Here is a 21,867-nt window from a genome sequence, read left to right as displayed (position 1 = left end):
CAGGTCTCTCCTGATGCCCTGGTTTGTAATTTGACACCTGGATCCTCAAGCTTGCACATCCCCAATAACCAGGCCAGACCAGACCATGTTCAAACTGGCGGATCTGGGCAGTTTAAACCACCTGTCACCCCTTTTTGACCTGGTTTCTCGCTGCGTTCTCCCGTGCCTTCCTCGACATTTAGTGCTGGTTTGGCACATTAAAAAAATAATTAACATTTCTGCTCCTTTTAGAGTCAGACCAGTGAAGCAAACGGAGCAGTTTTCAAGCGATACGCAGTTTATTGGATTATTGACATCACACTCGTCATATTTGTTTCTCTGCATCGTCGTTTCCTTCAGTGCATTTCACAGATCAGAATGGAGCTCTGTCTCTCCACAGCGTGCCCGCACTAAAACACAAAGAACCAAAACACACACACACAATGACCCAAGTCGACGCCGTGCACGTCAGGCCTCTAACTGGAAGACACACACACACACACACACAGAGGCGAGTAAGGCACCGAGACGTGGAGGGAGGAGTTCATCATGGAGGTTTTCCTCAGTCCGAGCGCAGGAAAGGAAACTTAAACACGCGAGCGGAGAGACTCGTCCCGACACCGCAAACCCACACGCCAAAACCCACGCAAGACCTCAGAGCGTTACCGGGGCAACGGGCTCGCGGCTTCTCGCCCGACAGCAGCACATCAGCGTTAAATCTGACGATCGATGTCAAAAGGTTTGTGAATAATTTCACGTCAGACAAACTGGACAAAGAAACTCATTTCTGACGGACCTTCAGACTCCAGCTGAACGGGCTTCTCGCCGTTTTACCAGTTTCTCACCGCACATGGGTTTCAAAGTGGTTTTGAATTCATTTTTCAACAAATCTTAGACGTTTTTTCCACTAGCGTTCACACCGGAAATGTTTTATAAGTGGTTTTTGAAACTGGTGTCGAACCTCCTGCAGCTCGTCACAAATAGATTTTCAGTGAAGGAATTTGCTCTTATTTAGGACTTTATCTTTTTTATTTCATCTCACTGAGGGATGACTGCCTTCAGCCTGGAGTATATATCAAGGTTCATGAAAAATGGAAGAATTTTGCCCGTTTCTCACACATGTAAATATTCACAACTTCAGCTTGGTTTAAACTTGGTTTTAACTTAAACCTCAATTCTTAAATTTCAGCTCGTTAGTTACGTTTCTGCAAATTAAACACACCTTTTCCTATCCTGACACAATCAACAATAGACATGTGAAAGTAGCATCCCCCTGGATTTCCACCGTGTTGTGTTATTTGAGATTTTTACTCGGCTTGATGTGAAACTTCCAATTGTGAAAAACTTCAATATATTTTCATGGTAAGTCTTTATTCTTGATCCTAAAAGTGGCCCAAACCGTCCCACAGGTGGTTCCAGTTCCAGTCCTCAGATAAAGTCCTGTTGTGGACATTGTGGACATCACATCACATCGGCTTCAAATGTTCCCGAACAGAGAGGTCTGCAGATAAAAATCACCCGTTTGAACAGCGTGAAGAGAGATTCCTGTAAACCGCCACCGGAAGAGGAGCCGCTCGAGTGAGATGAGCCGCTGCTTCTGCAGGTGAGCGAATCAAACGCACCCCCCCGCCCCCCCCGTGTGGGTTTCTGTGTCCTGAAAGGAGCCGTCAGCTTCACAGACGTCCGTCATCACAGCGGGGCACCTCCACTTATCCACCGCGTCGCAGACGGCACACCAGCCGGCAGGTCCACCACGTGCGCACACGCACGCACGCACACTCACGCTCACGCACACACACACAGGAATACTCCACATCCCAGGGTTTGCGGAGAGGACACTAGGACTTGACGGCAGAGCTCTTCCATAGAGGCTTGTGGTACACCCAGCCTTCACCCTGCGGGAGGACAGGCGTCAATCTGGCATTACTGACGAGGCAACGCTGCGAGGACGGGAAGCGCGGCGCTGAACGTACGTCTCTGTCGAAGTATCTGGTCCTCCACGCCGTCTCGGTCTCCACGCGGTGCCTCTCCTCCGTCCGCTGCCTCTCCTCCAGGATGCGCTTGTGCTCGGTGGCTTTGTCGATGTCCTTCTGCCGCAGGGACTCGGTCACGTGCTGCCACAGGCGCCTGAACGCACCACAGCCACCGCAGAAGGAGATCAGAGACTTCAGTTTACGTTCAGCGCCTCATTTTATAGCACTGCTAGACAGCGATGCAAAAATACAGTTATGATTCAAATGTTCTCATTTGAAGCAGTGACTCTGAGTGCAACACTTCATTTAATCACCGATTCATCGGGAGAAGAGACGGAAACTTTTAAAATTATGTGAGTTATGTTTATCCGTGATCTCTAATGGGACGTAGTATTTCTTATTTATTGACTAAATTGTTCATCTGCTCATGGTGACATTTAGAGCTCTGATATTACAAAAAAAAAGAAAAAAAAAGGTGAAAATTTATCACAAAAAACATTTGATAAGGTTGAAAAAGTTGATTTTGTAAGTGGCGTTCCACTGGGATGCATGCTGGGACCCCTACTCTTTAATAAATACAGCTGTGCAGTATCGTTTTCCCTGTGTTTCTGATTAGAGCGGCTCCATGCCGACACTGCGAGGTCTCCCCACCTGGACTCCGTGGGTCCCTGCTTCTCGACTGGCCGGACGCACTTCCTGGTGACGGGCAGCTTGGTGACGTCCACCACTTTGGTTTCTCCGTTGGTGTAGCTGAACTCCAACGCGCCGTTCCACTCGCCCTGCACGCGGCACACCACCGCGTTGGTGGCGTTGTGCTTCACCTCCGCCGTCACCCTGGAGACGCGGCGTCACGGTTAGAGCGCCGCGTCGCAAAAAAACCCGCGACGGCGAGACGGCGCCAGGCCGCGGACTCACTTGTGTAACTTTCCGCCGTAGAAAGGCTTGGTCTGGAACGTGATGACCGCCGAGTAGCCCGACTTGGCGCAGTTGATGGTGACTTTGCCGCCCAGCTCGACCCAGGGGACGGTGAGGATGGAGCGGGCGTAGGCACAGGGCAGCGTGAAGGTGTACTCCTCGTCGTGCTCCAGCAGATACAGACAGCCTGCGCAGTCACAAGAAACTACAACCAGTCCAGGTCTGACAAAGTACCGCGGTCCTCCAGAACCAGAACCACAACCCCCCCGGCTCACCTTCGCCCACCATGGACACTCCGATGGACATCCCCATGAACTTGCTCTTGGTCCACACGTGCGTGTTCACGCACATCCGTCGCTCCGGACACTCGGCGTAGAAGCCGGACACGGGCGGGTGGTGGGACACCTGCTCGGCCACGAAGCGCACTTGGTAGAAGTCCTGGGCGGCGGCGGCGGCGGGGGCGGGGGGGTCCGGGTCCCCCTGGGGGGGCTCCTTGGAGACCTTCCAGGAGCAGTGGAAGGTCTCGCCGATGATGGGGTTGTAGGGCTTCTTGGCGATGGCGCCCTTGCGGCCCTCGTGAAAGGAGGTGAGGTAGTACTCCACGAAGCGGACCATGCGGTCCTCAGGGCTGCTCCCGTCCGTGATCGTCACAAAGAGGTCCGGGTGGGACATGAAGTCGGCGTACATCTCCAGCAGAGAGCGCTTCTCCAGGATGAAGGTGGGAAGGACCACCTGCAGGGAGCCGAGCAATTCAGTCAAGTACAAATCAGGCATCAGTGAAGCGCTTTCACCTGGTCTGCCAAAAAAGAAAAAAATTACGTGAATGAAAACCCATTTGTCTTTGTGCCAAAAGGTTTCCAAACACTTCAGTGACCCGTCTGTTCAGGACAGTTTGAGACCGAACTCTGACCCGAGCGCTCGCTTTTCCACCTTTAATTTAAAATGAGCATTAAACTTTCAGACACGTCAAAGCTGCGCCGCTTCCAGCCTGGACGTGGAGGCCGAGCGCCGTTTGGCTATCGACGGCGTGCACGGCCCGTTTCACGAAGCACGGCCGGCTGACCCGGCCCCTGGATCTCCAGCTGAGGGCTCCGTCAATCACAAACCCCAGAGGACCAGATCCAAACGCTGCCAGAGACAGGATGTCCGCCGCGCTCGCCCATCTGGAAGCACCCCCGGGTTGCCCAACATCTGACTCAACATCTGGACACACCTCCAACACACTCAACATCTGGGTAAAAACTACAGACACAGATCGGAGTAACATCGGAGCCTCTTTGCGTCGTTTCTCTTCATATCTTCAGAAAAGCTGCGAACATTTGACCGAGTGTTCAGCGTGAAACCTCCAGACCTCCGATACCAACAACTTCCAGAAGTGACGTATTTCAGGATGAGCACCGCCGGCAGGCCGGTGGAACTCGACCCACCCGTGTGAGGTCCATGCCCAGCTTGAGCTGTGACAGGAGGTGTAGGATGACGCTGCGCTCCTCCTCCACCGCTCCCAGGTCCTCCTCCTTATCCGAGAAGGAGTCCTCCAGCTCGTCCTCGGCGTCGATGTCCTCCTGCTCCTGCATGGGGGGGAGGAGAGGAGGGAGGGGCTGATTTAAGATGTTCTTCGGGTTCGAATGTCTGATTATCAGCCTTCCTCCACTTTTTTACTGGTTAAAACATTTCTCCAGAGGAAAATTGACACTTCATTCTATAAAAAACTGAACCGATGAGCATTTCAAAGACGATTAAAATGCACAGCTCCTGTTCCTGACAGATCTGAAGAGCTCACGTTAGTTGAAAGGTTTCAGTCTCACACTTCTTTTTGAACTGTGACGCCACTTCATTCCATCTCATTCAAATAAACATGATTTTTATCTTTTTAAACTGTCTCTTAGTAAATAGATTTAGCATTTTAGACGCCTTCAATCGCTTTGTAAAATAGGAAAAATCAATGTGACCGTTATCTCATACATTCATAAAGCGTCCACTTCTGTCACTCTTCTGAGTGATACTCTACTTCTATTGGATTAAACAGACTTTAAATGACATTTACAGAATTTTGATCCCTTTTAATGGTCCAATTTGAAATTACCGGAGCTGGAAAACTATTTAGACATTTTTGTTTTGATTTGTGAATTTAAGATAATGAACAAAATGTTGTTTTCTGTGTCTTCTTTCAGAAAATCTGACCTTACTGCAGACGACACTGCTGCAAGTTGTGTTTAATCTTATATTAAAGACTTTAAATATATTTCTGTCATGAATCCTTCTCATATTTCAGAAAAAAATTACAAACAGTGATTGTTCTTTCTCTTGTCTTTCATAAGGGCTTTTTAAAAAACACTTCTGTTCATTGTTTGTACTGTTGGATCGATCCGTGTGTGTGCTGAGCTCTCACCCCGGGGAAGCTGCCGGACTCGGGGCTGCTGAGCTCCAGGCGGCCCCCCTCCAGCGGGCCCTCGGCGCCGGCGAAGCTGCCCAGCGAGCTGCTGCCGTTCTTCAGGATGTCGGGCAGTTTGGGCTCCAGCCACTCGATGGTGGGGCCTGCGGAGGACGGGGAGCGCACGGCGGCGGGTTCAGAGGCGCTCATGGTACGACCCCCGCCTCCCACCCGAGGCCCCCCAACACACACACACACACACACACACAGATACGAGCGCCTGGCTGCTGCCCACACGGCCGCCCTCCGCCACAGGAGTGTAACCCGACGCCGCCAGCAGCCAGGTATCAGGATACAGGAAACATCGCCGGCCTCTGATTGGCCGAGCCCCCCCGACGTTCACAGGTGGGCAGAACTCATTCAAATTCACCCGCTGTGCTGTCGCACGGAGCGATCCGATTGGCTGCCGCTTTGAGCACGGCCTGATGAAAAATGCATCGCGGAACGAGATCTGCTGGGAAGAAGTGGGGCATGTTGCTTCTGTTTGTTTGCTTTAAACAGCGCTGAGGGGGGAGCAGCGGTGACGTCCCGCCGGTCCCGCCGGCTGTTCGCCGCCTGTCTCCGACCGAGCGCCCCTGTCGGCGCTGCAGACGGATATTTAACCATCTGAGATCTAATTACCTCGGAGACAGGCGGTCAGAATAGGTACCGCTCGCCATTAATAATGCAAAATAATTCCACTGTCCGGACGGGCCGTTTGTCCGGATTGGGCGTGCGCACGTGGGCGTGCACGGCCATGATTTGCGGCGGGGCGCACTGACCTCCCAGCGAGCCCCTCTGCCGGGCCACCTGCTGCAGGTGCAGGATGTGCAGGCATTCGTTCAGGCAGTTCATGGTGGCCATCGACGTGGCTTTGAGCATCAGCAGGTCCTGGTCCAGGGGGGACAGGCCGGGGGCGGCGGGCAGGCCCTCGATGTTCTGGATCAGGTCCCGGTGCTGGCCCTGGGCCTGGCTCATCATCTGGGGGAGGAATCGGGGGTTAGTTCTCTCATCCGCACGGTGACCTCTGACCTGTTATGAGTCACAGCCTGAAATCAATCCGCTCCATGTTTGACAGAGAAGACACCGAGCACACGGATCTACGTTCTCCACCCAGATCTCTGCAGGTTGGAAGCTCCATATTTGCTCCAGACAAACTCATCTTGTCCACTTGTTCCAAAACGTTCACCGCTAACATTCAGGCCACACTTTTTCCTCCTCATCAGGTCTCCACACAACTTTATTAGTCCTTAAATCTCTGAGCTCATTCCTCCAACTGTCAACTGATGCCTGAAGCCGAGACCACGGCGACATCTGGTGGACAAACTGCAGCATGACAGCAGCTCCACTTCATGATTTTTTTACTCAACAATTTCAAAATGCCAGGTGAAGACTGAGAGAAGTTTATTTCACTTTTAAGATGTTTTAATTAATTCTTTTTTAAATGACTTACATTTAATTACACTTCATTATTATTAATGTCACTAAAACACTGTATAGATCAGTGGTTCTCAACCTTTTTTCAGTGAACATTGTTTTCATCTAAGTACCCTTTAACAAAACAAAGCATTTTTATTGATCTCAATTAATTTTGTTCAGACTTTTAACTTCTTTACTGACTATATTGGTGACTAATATGTGTAATTATGGCATGTGTGCCACAACATTTTAACTGTAAAGTGTGTGTGTGTGTTCCTGGCTGCACCTCTCGGGCGTCCATCAGGTGGTCCGGCAGCAGCGACCTCTTGCTGGAGTAGAGCGAGGAGCCCTTGTGGAGCTGCGACCAGCCGAACAGGGAGGCGGGGTTCTGGCTGGTCCGCCGCAGGCTCATGGGCGAGCTGCCGCTGCCCTGGGACGCCATGGAGTAGCTGCGGGACTTTGGCGGCGGGTTACTCTGAGGAGGACCCCACAACGACAAACCTCCGTCACACATTAAAACTACCTCAAAACAGAACCAGAACCAAATGTACCGTTAAAAAAAAAAAAGGCAAAAACAAAAATCAGTCCAAAAATAGACCATAATAAGCTGTGAGTGTGTGTCCATTTACATTTATTGCTCTTAAAATGTTGGGCTCACTAGAAACTCTTTGGAAACATTTGCGTTAGAAGCCTCAGCAGGATGTGGATCAATACGCAGATCGATGCTAATGATCTCTGCTCTCACGCACACGCGCTGAGACTTCTGTCTTTTGCTTTTTTTTTTTTTCACAGAAACATTAATATTTCACCGGGGGGCAGACGGCTGCGCTCAGTTCACTTCGATCGCTCCTCCTCGTGAGAACAAACAGGAAACCGAAAAGTGCTGAGTGGCTCGGTTTTACAGGAATCTTCTAGTGATGACTCCTAAAAATTGGAGCATTTCCCAGTTTCCCTGAATGCGTCACGGCTGCACACTGTGGTCATGTGACCGAGGAACAAGGGGGCAGCAATGGGTGATAAGGGGGGGGGGGTTCCACCAGGGGTGAGATTCCTGTATTTCCAGTGGAGGATGAGTGTGATCTCCAGTGTTTACCTTGCCCATGGCCTCAGTGTGGTGCTGCGTGCAGATCTGCAGCCGGCTGACCCAGTGCTGCCGCTCTTTGGCGTCCGTGGCTAAAGAAGCACAGGGAGCAGGGTCAGAGGTCACCCACAGCAAGGCGCTGCAGCGGAGAGTGGAAAACATCCCGATCGATACAAAGAGAGGAGGAGGGAGGCCTGACGGACGGCACCACGACCGGCAGAAACCGCTTTACAGCCACAGTTACAGGAAGCAGAGGGAAAACATTCACATCAGTTCACACTTCCTTTCCCTCATACCATTCATTTGTACATTTATTCAATTCATTTGGCATTCAATAATTCATTTCTCCATGTGTTTAGTTTTATTTCTTCACTCCTTGGAAAATAAATGTGGAAAGATGAATTTTTTCACCAAAATATACACACGAATTTCCTTTATGAACATCGTGACAAACTTCCATTAAAACCACATCGAAAGTCGTACACCAAATCTGTGTCAAAAGCATTTTAAATGAGATTTTTTTCAATTGTTTTTCTGCTGGCTCTCACAACCTGCATTCTGATCGCTTTCCCTGTTCCCAGGTGTGTGTGTGTGTGTGTGTGTGTGTGTGTGTGTGTGTGTGTGTCACACCCACCCCGGAGCTTGTACTGCTCCCCACTGATGGCGTTGACAGTGAAAGTGTGTGAGTCCTCGTCGCTGGGCGAGATGACGGCGCCCGCCAGCGGCAGCATGCCGCGCGGCTTCTGAGGCCTCGACTGCTCGTTCACAAAGTACTCCAGCAGACCGGCCTCGTTGTTCAGCACGAAGAACCTGAAAACACAAACAACAACAACAACAACAACAACAACAACATGAGGGCAAACCCTTGGTGTGAGTTGAGCTGCCATGTTTCACTCAGTGTGTTTGTTTCTTGTCATGTTTGGTCTGTTTTTGTCATGATGACTTCATGCTCTTGTTGTTGTGCCTCATTCTGTCTTCCTGTATTTGAGTCGAGCTGGGAAACCGGTTTTGTCACACCGTGTCTTGTTTCAGCCGTTTCATGAGCCAGTCTTGTAACTTCTGTTGTTTCTAAATTGCAGGCACATCTGTCACATTGTGTTTTGTTTTGATTGTGTGTGTGGCCGTGCCTCCTCTGCTCTGTGTGTCTCATGTTTGTGTGTTTGCCATAAGTCAGGCCTGAGTCATGCAGGTGAGTAAGAGCCACGCTGTTCAGACAGCAGCTGGCTGGAGACGGACTCACCTGTACTGCCAGCCCGTCACCAGGTTCGTGTATTTCATCAAGTATCCATCGATGTTTTCCATGTGGTCACTGGGGAGAGTGGACAGGTTAACACACACACACACACACACACACACACACACACACACACACACACACACACACACACACACACACACACACACACACACACACACACACACACACACACACACACACAGTCCTGACCGTGACTCACTCCAGGCAGACACAACACACACCTGTACTGCCAGCCTTTGGCGCTGGCCCTCCCCGAGCTGGGGGTCCGGTTCTGGGGGAAGACCTCCAGCTTGGCCTCGCCGTCGGTGATCCGGATCGCTGCGGTTTCTCCCTGCATCATCGCCGCCGTTAAATCCGCTCCGGATGAACGCCGCCGCGGCTAGCGGCCGCCGAGCTAGCCCGACGCGACACGGGGCTCCGAGGGGGAAGTCACGGCCGGGGCCGCCGGCTCATGACCCGGCGCCGCGGGCTCCAGGCGGCGGGCTGTCAGCGGGACGAGGCCCCGGAGGGCCGAGGAGACATGTCGCGGGGAGAAACACGGAGGAGCGGCTCTGCTGCGCTGCTTCCTGCTCGGGCTGGAGACGGGTCACGTGACCGCTGACGACCGGAAGTCATCGCTGCCGTCGAGATGTCGTCACTTCCGCCTCACGTGTCAACAAATAAAAACAAACAGGTAAATATACACAATTTATTCAATATAAATGTATCAGATACATAGGTTCATTATCTAATGAAGCCATTCTTAATTAAAAAAATAAAAGGTTGTCACTTTAAGAAAATTACATTTTTTTCCATGTAATTAAAAAAAATTGCATCCACCGAGCATCATCTTCTAAAACAAATACATATGAACAATCCAAGGAAGAAAGTTGTAATAAATGCTAAAAGAAGAAATTGAAAAATATTACATCTCACGGTATTCTGTTTTTTTTTTAATTATTGTAATGTCCAGAATTTAAATATTGAACCAGAGTTGTGCCTAAACCATACACAAAAAGGTCTCGTCTTAAAAGAAACTCCTGCAGGGAAAATCTGCCCATCCAAATATTCTCCAAAATTAATCTAATAGGACCATGTTCCAAAAAGAAGTTACAACTTCACCGGTCACTTCATATTCTGGATGATATGTGATGGAAAAAGGTTCAGCTCCTCCCTAATATGTGGAAACCTTTTAATTTGATCCATAAATCTATCCTGCTAAAACATCGTTCAAAGATAGATTTGAGAAAGATGTTGACATAAAATGCAGTCTTTGAAATAAATACCCTGAAGCAATTATTTGGCAGAAATTGTGTAATTTCATTCAAATTAATATTCAAGATATTTCACCTCTTTTGGGGGAAAATGTGTTGTTGGGGCCGTTTGATAACTGGATGCTTAAAAGCGTTTTAAAACTTTTATTCCTGATGTCAAAGTATTACATTCACTGAGGTTACATGAATGTTGATATATTACTTTTCATAACAAGTTCCAACATTACATTTTGTCTTCTGAACACTCCAACAGACTTAAAGCCATGAAAAAAGTGTAAGTCTAGGCTAAATGAATTTGTCAACTCAAACCGCTGGCTATGAGATGAAACTTGCTCCTTCCTTCTATATATCGATCGTTTTTCCTCCTTGAACTTATTTTTAATTGTTTTGATACACTGAATGTCATCTGAACTGTTGTTTTTTGACAATATGTTAGCAGGAATAAAACGTTTGCATTCTCTGGACGGTCAGAGTTCAAATTAGGACGCAGACTTCGGTACAGTGTTTGCACGTTCTCCCTGTGTGCACATGGTTTTAATCCCTGTTCAGGACGTTTCCTGCCCTCAGCCATGGTTACCTGGTTTGGCTCCAGCGCTCCGTGACCCTGAAGAGGATGAAGCGGAATAGAGGGACAGATATGTTTCAACTCAAAAGGTGGAGAAATTCTTCGGATTTCCTCTTAAATTTGTTTTATTCCAACATTTTGCCACCTTTAAAGGGGTTTTTCAACAACAATGCTGACATCAAACTATGTTTTAAATAATAAAACATCAAATAAATATAGTTTTTAATATGAAAACATTTAATTTATTTCACGACTCTTGAACAGTTCAGACTTGTAATGAAACAGCTCCCTCCGGTGGCACACAGGTGTCACTGCACTCTGTCTCTGGCTCTCAAGCAAGAGGAAGATCGGCCTCCATCAGCTGCACCCGACCACCGAGGAGCACAAGTTCACTTTGAATGACAGTGGAGGGGACGGCACGGCCCGGACCGACGGCCGCAGGTTCGAGTCCGGAAGAGGTCTCTCAGCGTTTCTTCCAGGTGAATTTGCGTCGGGCTCCTTCCTGGCCAGGCTTCTTCCTCTCCCTCAGTCTGGGATCGGCAGTCAGCAGACCGGCTGGACACAAACAGCAAGAAGAAACACTTCTTCAGTTTCAAACAGCGGCGCAGAAGGAGGTTCCAATAAATTACAGTTTGAAACGACTCCCAACATTTATGTTTTATACATTTCCCTACAGAAATAGTTACTGTCAAATACCCACATTTAAAACTGTTCTTCTTATCCTGAAAGTCAGATGTGATCATTTCAATAACCTAAACAAGTTTTCCTCAGACGGCGTCAGTCAGCAGTATTAATAATAATCAATAAAACTGCGTTGATGGAACCTTGTCTCATGGCCTCCCGGTCGCTCTCCGACCCGAAGCTGAGCAGCGCCCGCGAGATGGCGAGCCGCAGCGCCCCCGCCTGGCTGGACCGGCCGCCGCCGCTGACGGTGCACTCCAGGTCGAAGCGTCCCAGCATGCCGAGGAACTGCAGCGGGAACATGAGCTGCTCCCTGAGAGGAGGAGGAGGAGGAGGAGGAGGAGGAGGAGATAATGAAAGAATGGAGCGTGGCTGAATGAGTGTGAGCCATTTAACAGATAGTGGTATCAAAGGCTGAGCTCATTGAGTGTGTGCATGGCTGACTTTTCAGACAACGCTTTCTTTTACAATCTCACCAGCACATATTACAGAGCAACTTCTGACTCAGCAAGAACCGGATCAGTGTGTGTGTGTGTGTGTGTGTGTGTGTGTGTGTGTGTGTGTGTGTGTGTGTTGAATGGCCTATGGCTGCTGACAAAGTCAATTGTCACCTCTCCGCTCCAATTACAGCCCGTCCTCACACTGCGTGACAACACCAGCTCTGGACATTAACACACACCCCCACACACACACACACACACACACACACACACACACACACACACACACACACACACACACACACACACACACAGACAGACCCACACACACACACACACACACACACACACACACACACACACACACACACACACACACACACACACACACACACACACACACACACACACAGACAGACCCACACCCACACACACACACACACAGTCACTCAACTGTGTAATTAACTTAGTACAAGGAGATAAATAAAAAACGAGGAGATGCTGTGAAGAGTGAAAAAGCTGCTTTTTAATTTTTTCGGGGTGCTCAGACTAAAACACGTCAGCTCGTGCATTCTAAAGCGGGAGCCGAGGCCGCGGCGAGTTCCCCTGCTTCCTACCTGTCCTGCAGCACGGGGAAGGCGTGCACGTAGTCCCGGCCGTTGACGGTGATGCGTCCAGAGCCGCAGTCCCGGAGGACGACTGTGGAGGTCGACGTCTTCCTCCGCCCTGCCGGTCAGAACCAGAACCAGAAGCAGAACCAGAGCCGTCAGTGACAGAGGAAGGGACTGAATGAGACACTGGAGGACATGATGCTGTTCACAGCTACTCTACAGATATGAGGAGGAGAAACGAGCCAGAGATTAAACAGGAAGTGCCCACCGTCCGCCTCGCTGTAGGCCACGCCCCTCTCGTCCCTCTCCAGCGCCGGCGCCACCTGCTGGGCGGACTGCGCCTCCAGCTGGCGGCGGTACCGCATCACGAACTCCCCCTCGGCGGCGCCGTACGGCGCGGCCAGCAGGCGCTCCATCAGCTGGATGAGCCGGTCGTACTGAGGAGACGAGAACGCGTCACATTCACCGTCCGCGGCGCGGAGAGGGTTAAAAGACGGCGGGCGGCGGGTCTCACGTCGTGAGGAGAGATGGCCTCCACCAGCACCGCCTCCAGCTCCTCCTTGGTGAGCCACCTGCTCATCCCGGGAGAGCTGGAAGAGAAACGAGCAGCTCAGATCTGATCCAGCCGGGGCAGAAAAGTCAGTAAAGACAGAATCAAGTCCAGAACTGAAGCGTCTCTCTGGACTCACATCAGCTTGGCGTCCGGGGAGAAAACTCCCTTGGCCCTCATTCGGTCTTGGTGCTTCTCGATGTTCAGGATTTTACTGTAAAGCTCCTGAAATTCACCAACAACAGTGAACAAGAAAATAAAGAAAATGATCTTTGGTTCACAGATAACCTTTTAGTCATTTTTCTTTAACGTTTCGATGTTTCTGTGACTGTTTTCTTGCGTTCATTGTTTCTCTTTGTGCTTGTTTTTATGTGGATTTGTTGTCTTCTGGAGGGAGTTCAGCACTTTTTGTCTCGTTTGTCGTCCATATGTGACAGTTTTCTATCAGTTTTTTGCCAATTACAGCTGTTCTGTGTGTAAATCGAGGCTGACTGAAGCTTTCGTGTTGCCGTGGATCTTCAAGGTCTGATGATTTGGAGTCCGAGCTGCTGCACCAAGACGGGCCAGCCGAGGAGGGGGAGGGGGAGCGATGCTGGTCACATCCTCCTCCTCCTCCTCCTCCTCCTCCTCCTGAGGCAGCCAGCCGCAGCCCGAGTGAGAGCTCATATCCCCGTCAATTATTCTCCACATGTTTAATTCCTCGGTGAAGCTAATCCGCTGCCACTCCGACCTGCGACCAGAGAGGAGGAGGAGGCACAAAAACCCATTTTATGTGCAGAAAAGGAGGCCAGAGGAGAGGATAAGCCGGGCATGTTCGCACACAGAAGGTCCGACAAAGGCCAGGAGCAACTGGCCGTGTGCGGAGGAGACGGAGGGGCGGGTGGAGGGGGCCAGATTAGCTTCTTTAATTCCACAAAGTGAGAGATGCGGTGTTTTGTTTGTGCGGTTCAGATCCACTCACACCGTCACTTCTTCGTCTCGTTCATCTTGTCACTGTATTCACTCAAAACCGTAATAATTCAATTGTTCATTTAATCTGCATCAATTTAAGAAACTGGAAAAGTTTTGAGTACTGTTTTCAGGGTGACTTCATGTTCGAGCCCCGCAGAGCGTCACACTGCCGCGGCTGCACTCACGTGCATTAAGGAGTAGTAGGACTGCTTGCCGGTGTAGAACAGGAAGTGGAACGGCCGTCCGTCTGGACCCCACTGCACAGCTGCGGCAGAGACGGGACACAAGCAGCTCATTTCGGGGTCACGGCAAACACCCAGAGGTCAGTGAGGAGGTGGTGGGGTCAAAGGTCAGAGCTGTGGGAACCGTACCTCTCTGCTTGGGGAAGATCTCATCTGGATGCTGCACAGAAAAGGAAAATCTTGCTTGTAAACAGAATTATTTAAATGTAAGATTAAGATTTGATACTTGAGTTTTCTCTTTGGATTTACCTTCATGAGGGGCCGAGCTTTCTTATCAAACAGGCCGGAAGGGAAGAGGTAGGCGATGCTCCTCTGAGAGCGAAGAGAGAAAACACGAATAAAAAGAGGTGAACAGAGAGAAAAAAAAATAAAAAGGAAGAGTGGACGGTGTGAGAGACGTGTTCGGACGGCGGAGGTCGAAGTGACGCCGGACGAGGCGCCAGCTGCCGGCGGGTTCAAGGAAAGGCGAGGAGCGGCGGAGAGGCCGAAGTTCTGGCTTCGCTGACAGCGAGCAGAGGACGGCGTGGACGTCCCGCGGTTCACGCCGAGTTCAGCGTCCTCCGACAGTGTCATTAGCGGGGCTACAGATGGCGCCGTTATTCCTCCTCCTCCTCCTCGCTTCAATTAGCGAGGCGGCAGCAGGTGCGGCTTGCAGGGAGCAGGTTGCTGCCTTTAAGGCTGTCAGAACCACCAAAATCAGACAGAAAGGGGCTAAAATCCGCTTGCGGCATTAATGAGGCTCAGATAAAGCTCCCCGGACATTTGATCCGCGTTCACAAACCAGATCCCAACTGTTCTGGAGAAATGATGGAGAGACACCGACACGTCGATGTTCACAGCTTTTCTACAGGTATGAAGACCGAATAGTAAAAACATAAAGAGATTACAATATTCAAATTAAAACTTCACGCAGGTTTTCTCGAGCTTTCTGCAGGATTATCACAGCAGCACCGTGATGGAAATCACACTCTGAGTTAAACTGTCGCGTGGCGCCATGAGGTGAAGCGAGCGGCGAAGCGCGGGAACAGATGAAGACACATCTGTGTGTCTCCAGAGAGTCCACGCAATATGGCAGCTCTCCGGGGAAGAGCTCAGCGGTCAGAAACGGTTACACAACCAGAGCAGAGAGAAGAAGTCTGAACACGATTTCATGCTTTCATCTGATCCTCGCGATTGTGAGCCGTCAGATCGTACGGACCCGCCAAACGCCGTCTCGTATTTCCTCCACTGTTCACTTTCCCCTCTTTGAATCTCAACTTCCTAACTCACTAAATCTCACACGATGCATCCATCGTTTTCTTCTTCACAGCCTAAATCAATGGAATAGTAAATGTGTCATGAACCCATATCACACACCGGTTTGACTTACGGAAATGAGCAACAAAAAAATACAACATATTTTCATGATATACTCAATTTTTGACATGTATTTGTACTTTATTGGGTGTCATCAGCACTTTAAACCTTTGTTTCAGATGACATTTGTTGTTTTTTTATTCTCTCCATGTTCAATAAATGAGATAAGAAGGTGATTTAATCATGACAATAAAGTGTGGAATCATGAGAACTAATGTGATAACAGGAGTCGTGGTGATCTGACAGCTCTGTTTGGTTCCAGGAGGTGTTCAGTGTCTTCCTGTCTCTGCGGTCGGCGTCCGCCTCTCCTGTGGCTGTAAACATCAGCCTGATTCGTCCCGCCTCTTTTCCGCCTCCCGCCTCATCTGCCAGCCGTCGCTTTGTTTTTCACAGCGCCGCGGCGACGGCTCACTTCATTATCGGCCAGGAAATCAAAGCCAGCAGAGCCAAAATCTGAGGTGATCACATGAATCTGAGGCATTTCCAATTTGAATGATGCAGCGGATTAAACAGAGGGCGACACACCGGTCCAACGGTGTGGATGAGCTCAGAGCCACCGCTGCACTTCAGGCAGTAAAACAAAACAGCACAAGACCTAAGAAATGTAATCAGAAACTGAAGCAATTTCATGAAATTGTAAGCAGGAATTGGAAAAAATAACCTTTTAATGATTACTCTGTGATCAGCAGTTGGCTACTTCACGATCAACATTTGGCAAAAAAAAAAAAAAACCCAAAAAACGGTAACACTTCACTTGAAGCACCCCTAACACATTATAAGTACATGAGCACTGTATAACTATAGTTATAAACACTCATAAATGATCACAATGCTTTATAACATCAGGATCTAACCTAATCCTAACCCTAATCCTAATCCTATGCTGCATAGTGGGTTATAAAGCATTGTGATCATTTATGAGTGTTTATAACTACTTACAATGTGTAATACCGGCTGCTTCAAGTAAAGTGTTACCAAAAAACAATTCATTAATTTATCAAAAAGGTTTTGTTGTTACTCTCTAAAGCGACCGCCCCGATCATCTGATTTGATAAAAAACATAAAGAAGGTCAACTCCAAGGTCTTTTCCTTTAGCGTTTGTCGTATCCCATATACTGTCTACTGATGGTACAATGTTTACATTGGTTTGGTCCAACTGTTTTTAAGATTTTAAAATGCTTTATTAAACTTCACTGTGTTGTTGACATGACCATCATCTATTTATTTTTTTTTATTTTTTTTTTTATCACACAGTCAGTCCCAACCCTATCCTCTTTACAAATACTTAATATTTACGGTTTTTTGACAAATCAGGTTTAACTATTTCTGGTTGAAGTCTTATCCTATCACTCAGATGTTTGTGCTTCGTTTTCTTAAATGCTAACTCGTTAGAATAACATATCTGCCGGATAGCTGCTTTACAGAAGACATATTTTCTCGAAATGGTTGTTGAATAGCATCAATAGCTAAAATCTCATGCTATTGTTGATAGTATAAATCTATAAAGCCAAATAAAGGTCTGCATGTGATGCAAAGGGGTAAAATTGGTTGTTATTTCGGGGATTCTTGCAGAAATGTAATAAGCACTTGCACTGCAGCCAGTGAAATCGGCGGACATGTGTGCAGCTCGGGACTCACATCGATATCATCCTGGGTGAAGTTGTCCGGGTCCTCCCCCATCATGTTGGCCAAGTGTCTCTTCCCGATGTCAAACTCCTCCGCCTGCTTCTGGATGAACTCCATGGTGAACTTCTCCGGCCCTGCGGCCGCCAGGTTCTTCCTGCGGAGGCCAGCGCTCACACAGATCTGCGCGACAAGCATTCACACAAAATGTTGTTATTTAGACACATGCAGCTTCTAGACTGACATGAAATTGTGGCCGAACGGGAGAGACACCTTCGATTATTAAATCAGGACACGTTTAGGAATCTGATATCGTCGCCTAAGCAGACAGGACACAATCAAACTTGAAATTGGATGATTCCTTAAGGGAGTTCCGGCTAACAGGCTCCAACAGGACGCTAACTCAAGGACGCCGGAGCGTTAGCATGGCGCTTCATTTTCAGTCTGCACGCAGTTTAAGTGCTGCAGCAGAGGCTTTATGAAAAACGGGCGTATTTATTTACCTGGCGGTTCAGCTGAGACCCGAATGTGTTTATTCCAGAGCTGTAAGTCCCACATTTCCCCAGAACCAAGCCCAGTGAGCGCACACAGGACGCCGCCATGATGGCTGACGGAGTGACGTCAAGAGCGCGTTACGTCATGGACATGCGCACTGAGAATGAAATCAAAGTATTAATAAAAGTTGCCATAAATTATCTCTAAAATGACATGGAATAGTTATACATGCTTATTATAAACTAAGGCAAAAAATAAAAGAGCTCAAACAGCCTTTATCAAAAATAAAAACATTTAACACTTTTTAAAATATACTTATGTTTTTTTTATTATTTGATTTATTTGATTTATTTTTTAGAATATTAATGAAATATTTTATTCATAACTTTGTAGAATTAAAACGTTCTAAATGATGGCTCATTTTTTAAAGCTGTGTAAAAAACAAAAAAGAATAAGAATTAAAACATTAAAATAAAATAACAACAATAAGAATGAAAATCTGTCCATTATCTTCTGTTAATGTAATGCAGGAATGTGAAGGAAATTTTGTTTGTGCAGCTGAAGTAAATAAAATCATATTTACTAACAGAAAAGAAAAGAATGAATCAGACAATCAGAGCCTCATGACGGTCGACCGCATTCTGCCTGAAACTACAAATGCATGAAAACATAAAACAACACGTTGAGGCTGAGATCACAGTGCCACTGCTCATCTGTTGTTATTCACTGAGATCGTGTAAGTTTAGAAAACCTGCCATCCACATGCAGCTGAAAGTTGAACCTTTTTCTAAAAAAGGAACCAGTTTCTTTGATAGATAAATCCTTCGAAATGAACTCTATAATTCCTCCCGTTGTGTTACTGCTTCCTGCAAAAGTAACTGATTACTTAAAAAAGTAACTCTTACACAGACAGCAAAATTATTATGTAATAGCTAACTGCTCTGTAGTTACTGAAAAAGTTGGGAAACAACGAAATACAACTCTGAAAGTCAAAAGGAAAAACTTGAACAGTAACATATTAATTTTTTTAATGGTTATATGTATTAAAATGTTGGAATTGCAACAACACATTTTTTAATATGGAAACTACCACTTTTATGAGTTTTTTACACTCATGGCTGGTAACATTTATCATCACTATCAAACATTTAGCATTGTAAGTGTTATATTTGTTAGATTTTGGACGTGACTTTTACTGTTATTTATATTCCCACACTTGCATGAAACAGTTTGATGTCAAGTTTTCTATTGTATGTTTAGTTACAAATTTAACAGATATTTAATCATTTTTGATCAATAACATAATTTTTATTGTATATTTTTGTAATATTCATTCAGATTTACATTGATTTGTTCAATAGTTCTACTGAATTCCAACGGGGGACATAACATTCGTTGCTGCACTATCAGGTCATGTGCGTTATTTCCAGCAGACGGTGTTGTGGTGAGACGTGAGCCGTGTTGTTTACAGATCAATGCTGTGCGTCTTCACTTAGATTACTTTGATAGAGTTGGAGGAGGAACGTGGGCAGATTAATCAAAGTGAAGGGGCACTGACTCCCGGCTCGTGCCAGTCGATACGGCCGCCTGCCTAATTTGCCCCGGGGAGGCCTGTCGTGGGGCAGATGATGAACAGTGTTTGCCCCTTTTTGTCGCCACGAGCGTGCTCCTGCTCGCCAAGAAAAATAGTTTGGAGCCGTGGTCTGTAATTCACGGTGGGGGACAAGAGGCGGGACATTCATCATCCTTCTGCTGTGGCCGGCCCCGACACGCCGGCCTCTCCTGCAGAGAGCGGCGCCGGCTTTTAGCACTCCGATGCTAATGTGTACGCGCAATTTGTTAATCACACACAAACACTGGCAGCCGTTGTGAAATCAGTGAAGCCAACGACAGCGGAACGGCTTCACGTCTCCGAGCCCGGCTGGAAGGAGCTGGCTCTGGTCCAGTCAAGGGAAGCTAGCTCCTACTGATGCTAACGCTCATGCTGCTTGCATTCTCTCTCGGGTGTAAACAGGAGCTTAGCCAGTTAGCAACAGAGGAGACGACAACATCAAGGATTGTCGATGCTCAAGCAAGAGGGCTTCAGAGATGTTTATGTTAAAGTTTTTTGTGACTGTTGCTGCCAAAAACCACTGCTCATGCGATACGTTTTCTTTAAAAAAAAAGTGACAGAATATGTACAATTTTATCCGATGGAATTGCGGTAATTTATAAAAAGAAAAAAAAAAAAGCCAAAATAAATGAGTGGCTATTTCAGGAGAAGGTTTATAAAAAGTGCATTGTACTAACATCTGATATAAATGTTTTTAGAGAACTTTTACATGTAGAATTTTGAAGGATTATTCTTTTATTTTGTTAGAGATGAGAAAATAATTTGGGCGAAGCCAGACCTTCCTTCACATCACATCATCCACAGATCGATTCCAGCGTGAAACGACTCGATTTGAAAGAGGACTCTATTGTCTGTATTATTATTATTCCTGGAATAACCGTACTTCTTCAGAGGGTTAGCTAGCAGCTTTCCGATGATGTTCACATCGAGCAACGTTGCTTCATTACCTTTACAAGGCAGCGGGGGCAAAATGGCTGCTTGTGAAGTAAACACAACATTTTCAAACTTTCTGCGGAGATACATGTGTCAAGCAAGCCCCGGATATGTTACGCTTTTTATGTGGAAATCAATGATTTATGTGGTGAAAGTGTGGCATCTTCAAAAAAAGTTTCCTTGCAAAAATACGTGGTATTTGGCTGATTATGCATTGAATTATGCGTTAGCATAATGGAGTTTTTTTCTGCAGGGACTGGTGTTAAAGCTCCAGCTGGCAGAGAGCTCAGTAAGCAGGACAGTGAGAGACGCCATCTTCTGCTAACGCTAAAGCTAACAGCAGGTTTGACTTAAAAAAAAGAGTGGCATCTCTGCTAAAGCTAACAGTTAGCCAAGACCACTGAACCCAAGATCGAGCCAAGACCAAGACCAGAGTGGGACTTTAAGGGGCCCAGATTGAGTGAAGACTCAGGCTTTCGAAGCCGGACCGCTCCCGGGTACTTCAGCACGAGATCATATGAAAAAAAAACTCCTGGTCGAGTCAGTGAGGTGAATTCAACAAAAAGCCTGTTTTGCTTCTGCTAAAGCTAAGCTAACAGTTGGCCCGGTGAAATGCAACGAGAGAAAAGGTTCCCGTCTGTTTCGGGGCTTGGTACCAGAGGGCTGGAGCTGGCTGCCAGGCTTTCAGGAGCTGGCAGCGCTCCAGGTCCTCCAACCCAGCTCCATATGGACCAACGGGGGAATCCTGCACCGCGTTGAAAGGAAAAACGCCACAATGGGCGACACTGACCTCCTCTCAATTTTCCCGATCCCCAGATTGAGTGACATCCTTTTAATTGTGCGACTGAGCAGGAAAATAATGGAGGATATCACACGGTGGAGCTCTGCCAAGTCCGATCCTCCCCCCACCCCCTCCTCCCCCCTTCCAGAGGATGGAGAGCAGGAGAATTGAGGGCTTATAATACCAGCGAGTTGAGGCTTTGCTCCAGTCATCATTTCCATGCTGCTTTACGCTGATTCCCTAATATCCTTAGCGCCGTGCGTAGGGATAAGCCCATCGTGCCGAAACATGGCTGTCATGCCTATAAACCGTTCACGGCTCTAAAGATTCCATTATGGCTGCTCCACAAACATGGGGACTCAAAGGGCCACTTTGCTCAAGCTCATTTACTCCTTTAAAGCGTATTTATTTACCCTCGGTGCAGCCGTGGTGGAGGGGATCTCCAGCACGCCACAATACATCACAGCAGGTTGTAGTGACGCCGTATTTAGTCTAAGTGGTCATTTACAGCATGAATCAAGCAGACCGGATTTCATGTTCTTGGCTGCATTTCGGCTTTTTTTTTTTTTTGGTTGTTGGTGTTATGATGCATGTGTTGATCTTGAGCCTTAATGCTGAACAGGAGAGGAAGTGAGCAGAATGTTGATTTCCATTAGTATTTTTTGCCCATTCAGCAGTAAGAAGTGTGTTTACAGCAAATGATATGATGATAAATAAAAATTAAGAGCTTAAATAAGTT

The 21,867-nt window shown here is 47.6% G+C and overlaps 2 protein-coding genes across 2 annotated transcripts; both read right to left on the bottom strand.

The window, feature by feature from the left end:
• Window positions 1-256: 256 nt before the first annotated feature.
• On the bottom strand, window positions 257-9,622 carry osbpl11 (oxysterol binding protein-like 11). Its single transcript, XM_030086396.1, has 13 exons — window positions 9,257-9,622; window positions 9,018-9,086; window positions 8,412-8,587; window positions 7,790-7,869; window positions 6,983-7,171; window positions 6,060-6,258; window positions 5,257-5,402; window positions 4,295-4,435; window positions 3,143-3,599; window positions 2,868-3,054; window positions 2,604-2,786; window positions 1,953-2,106; window positions 257-1,874 (listed from the first exon to the last, which is right to left on the bottom strand). The coding sequence occupies exons 1-13, from the start codon at window positions 9,373-9,375 to the stop codon at window positions 1,818-1,820; spliced, it is 2,157 nt and encodes a 718-aa protein (XP_029942256.1). The 5' UTR covers window positions 9,376-9,622; the 3' UTR covers window positions 257-1,817.
• A 657-nt stretch (window positions 9,623-10,279) lies between these two features.
• mrps9 (mitochondrial ribosomal protein S9) lies at window positions 10,280-17,947 on the bottom strand. The gene is made up of 11 exons (XM_030086532.1): window positions 17,811-17,947; window positions 17,323-17,490; window positions 14,578-14,640; window positions 14,458-14,488; window positions 14,272-14,351; window positions 13,275-13,360; window positions 13,100-13,175; window positions 12,854-13,022; window positions 12,592-12,700; window positions 11,678-11,847; window positions 10,280-11,408 (listed from the first exon to the last, which is right to left on the bottom strand). Exons 1-11 carry the CDS (start codon window positions 17,907-17,909, stop codon window positions 11,317-11,319), a joined length of 1,143 nt encoding a protein of 380 aa, XP_029942392.1. The 5' UTR covers window positions 17,910-17,947; the 3' UTR covers window positions 10,280-11,316.
• Between the last annotated feature and the right edge of the window lie 3,920 nt (window positions 17,948-21,867).

This window comes from Salarias fasciatus (genome assembly GCF_902148845.1).
Source record: "Salarias fasciatus chromosome 23 unlocalized genomic scaffold, fSalaFa1.1 super_scaffold_20, whole genome shotgun sequence".
NCBI classification, from domain to species: domain Eukaryota; kingdom Metazoa; phylum Chordata; class Actinopteri; order Blenniiformes; family Blenniidae; genus Salarias; species Salarias fasciatus.
Note: the sequence above shows the minus strand (reverse complement) of the source record. Positions and strands in the feature narration are given on the sequence as shown.

What these genes read in the sequence shown, in the direction of transcription:
- osbpl11 (XM_030086396.1), bottom strand. Translation starts at nt 9,375, where the DNA reads ATGATGCAGGGAGAAACCGCAGCGATCCGGATCACCGACGGCGAGGCC. An exon ending in ACACTGAGGCCATGGGCAAG is followed by an intron (nt 7,172 to 7,789) that starts GTAAACACTGGA and finishes GGTCCTCCTCAG; the next exon opens with AGTAACCCGCCGCCAAAGTC. An exon ending in TACGGCGGAAAGTTACACAA is followed by an intron (nt 2,787 to 2,867) that starts GTGAGTCCGCGG and finishes CCGCGTCTCCAG; the next exon opens with GGTGACGGCGGAGGTGAAGC.
- mrps9 (XM_030086532.1), bottom strand. Translation starts at nt 17,909, where the DNA reads ATGGCGGCGTCCTGTGTGCGCTCACTGGGCTTGGTTCTGGGGAAATGT. An exon ending in TCACCCAGGATGATATCGAT is followed by an intron (nt 14,641 to 17,322) that starts GTGAGTCCCGAG and finishes CTTCGCTCTCAG; the next exon opens with AGGAGCATCGCCTACCTCTT. An exon ending in GGCCTACAGCGAGGCGGACG is followed by an intron (nt 12,701 to 12,853) that starts GTGGGCACTTCC and finishes TCTGACCGGCAG; the next exon opens with GGCGGAGGAAGACGTCGACC.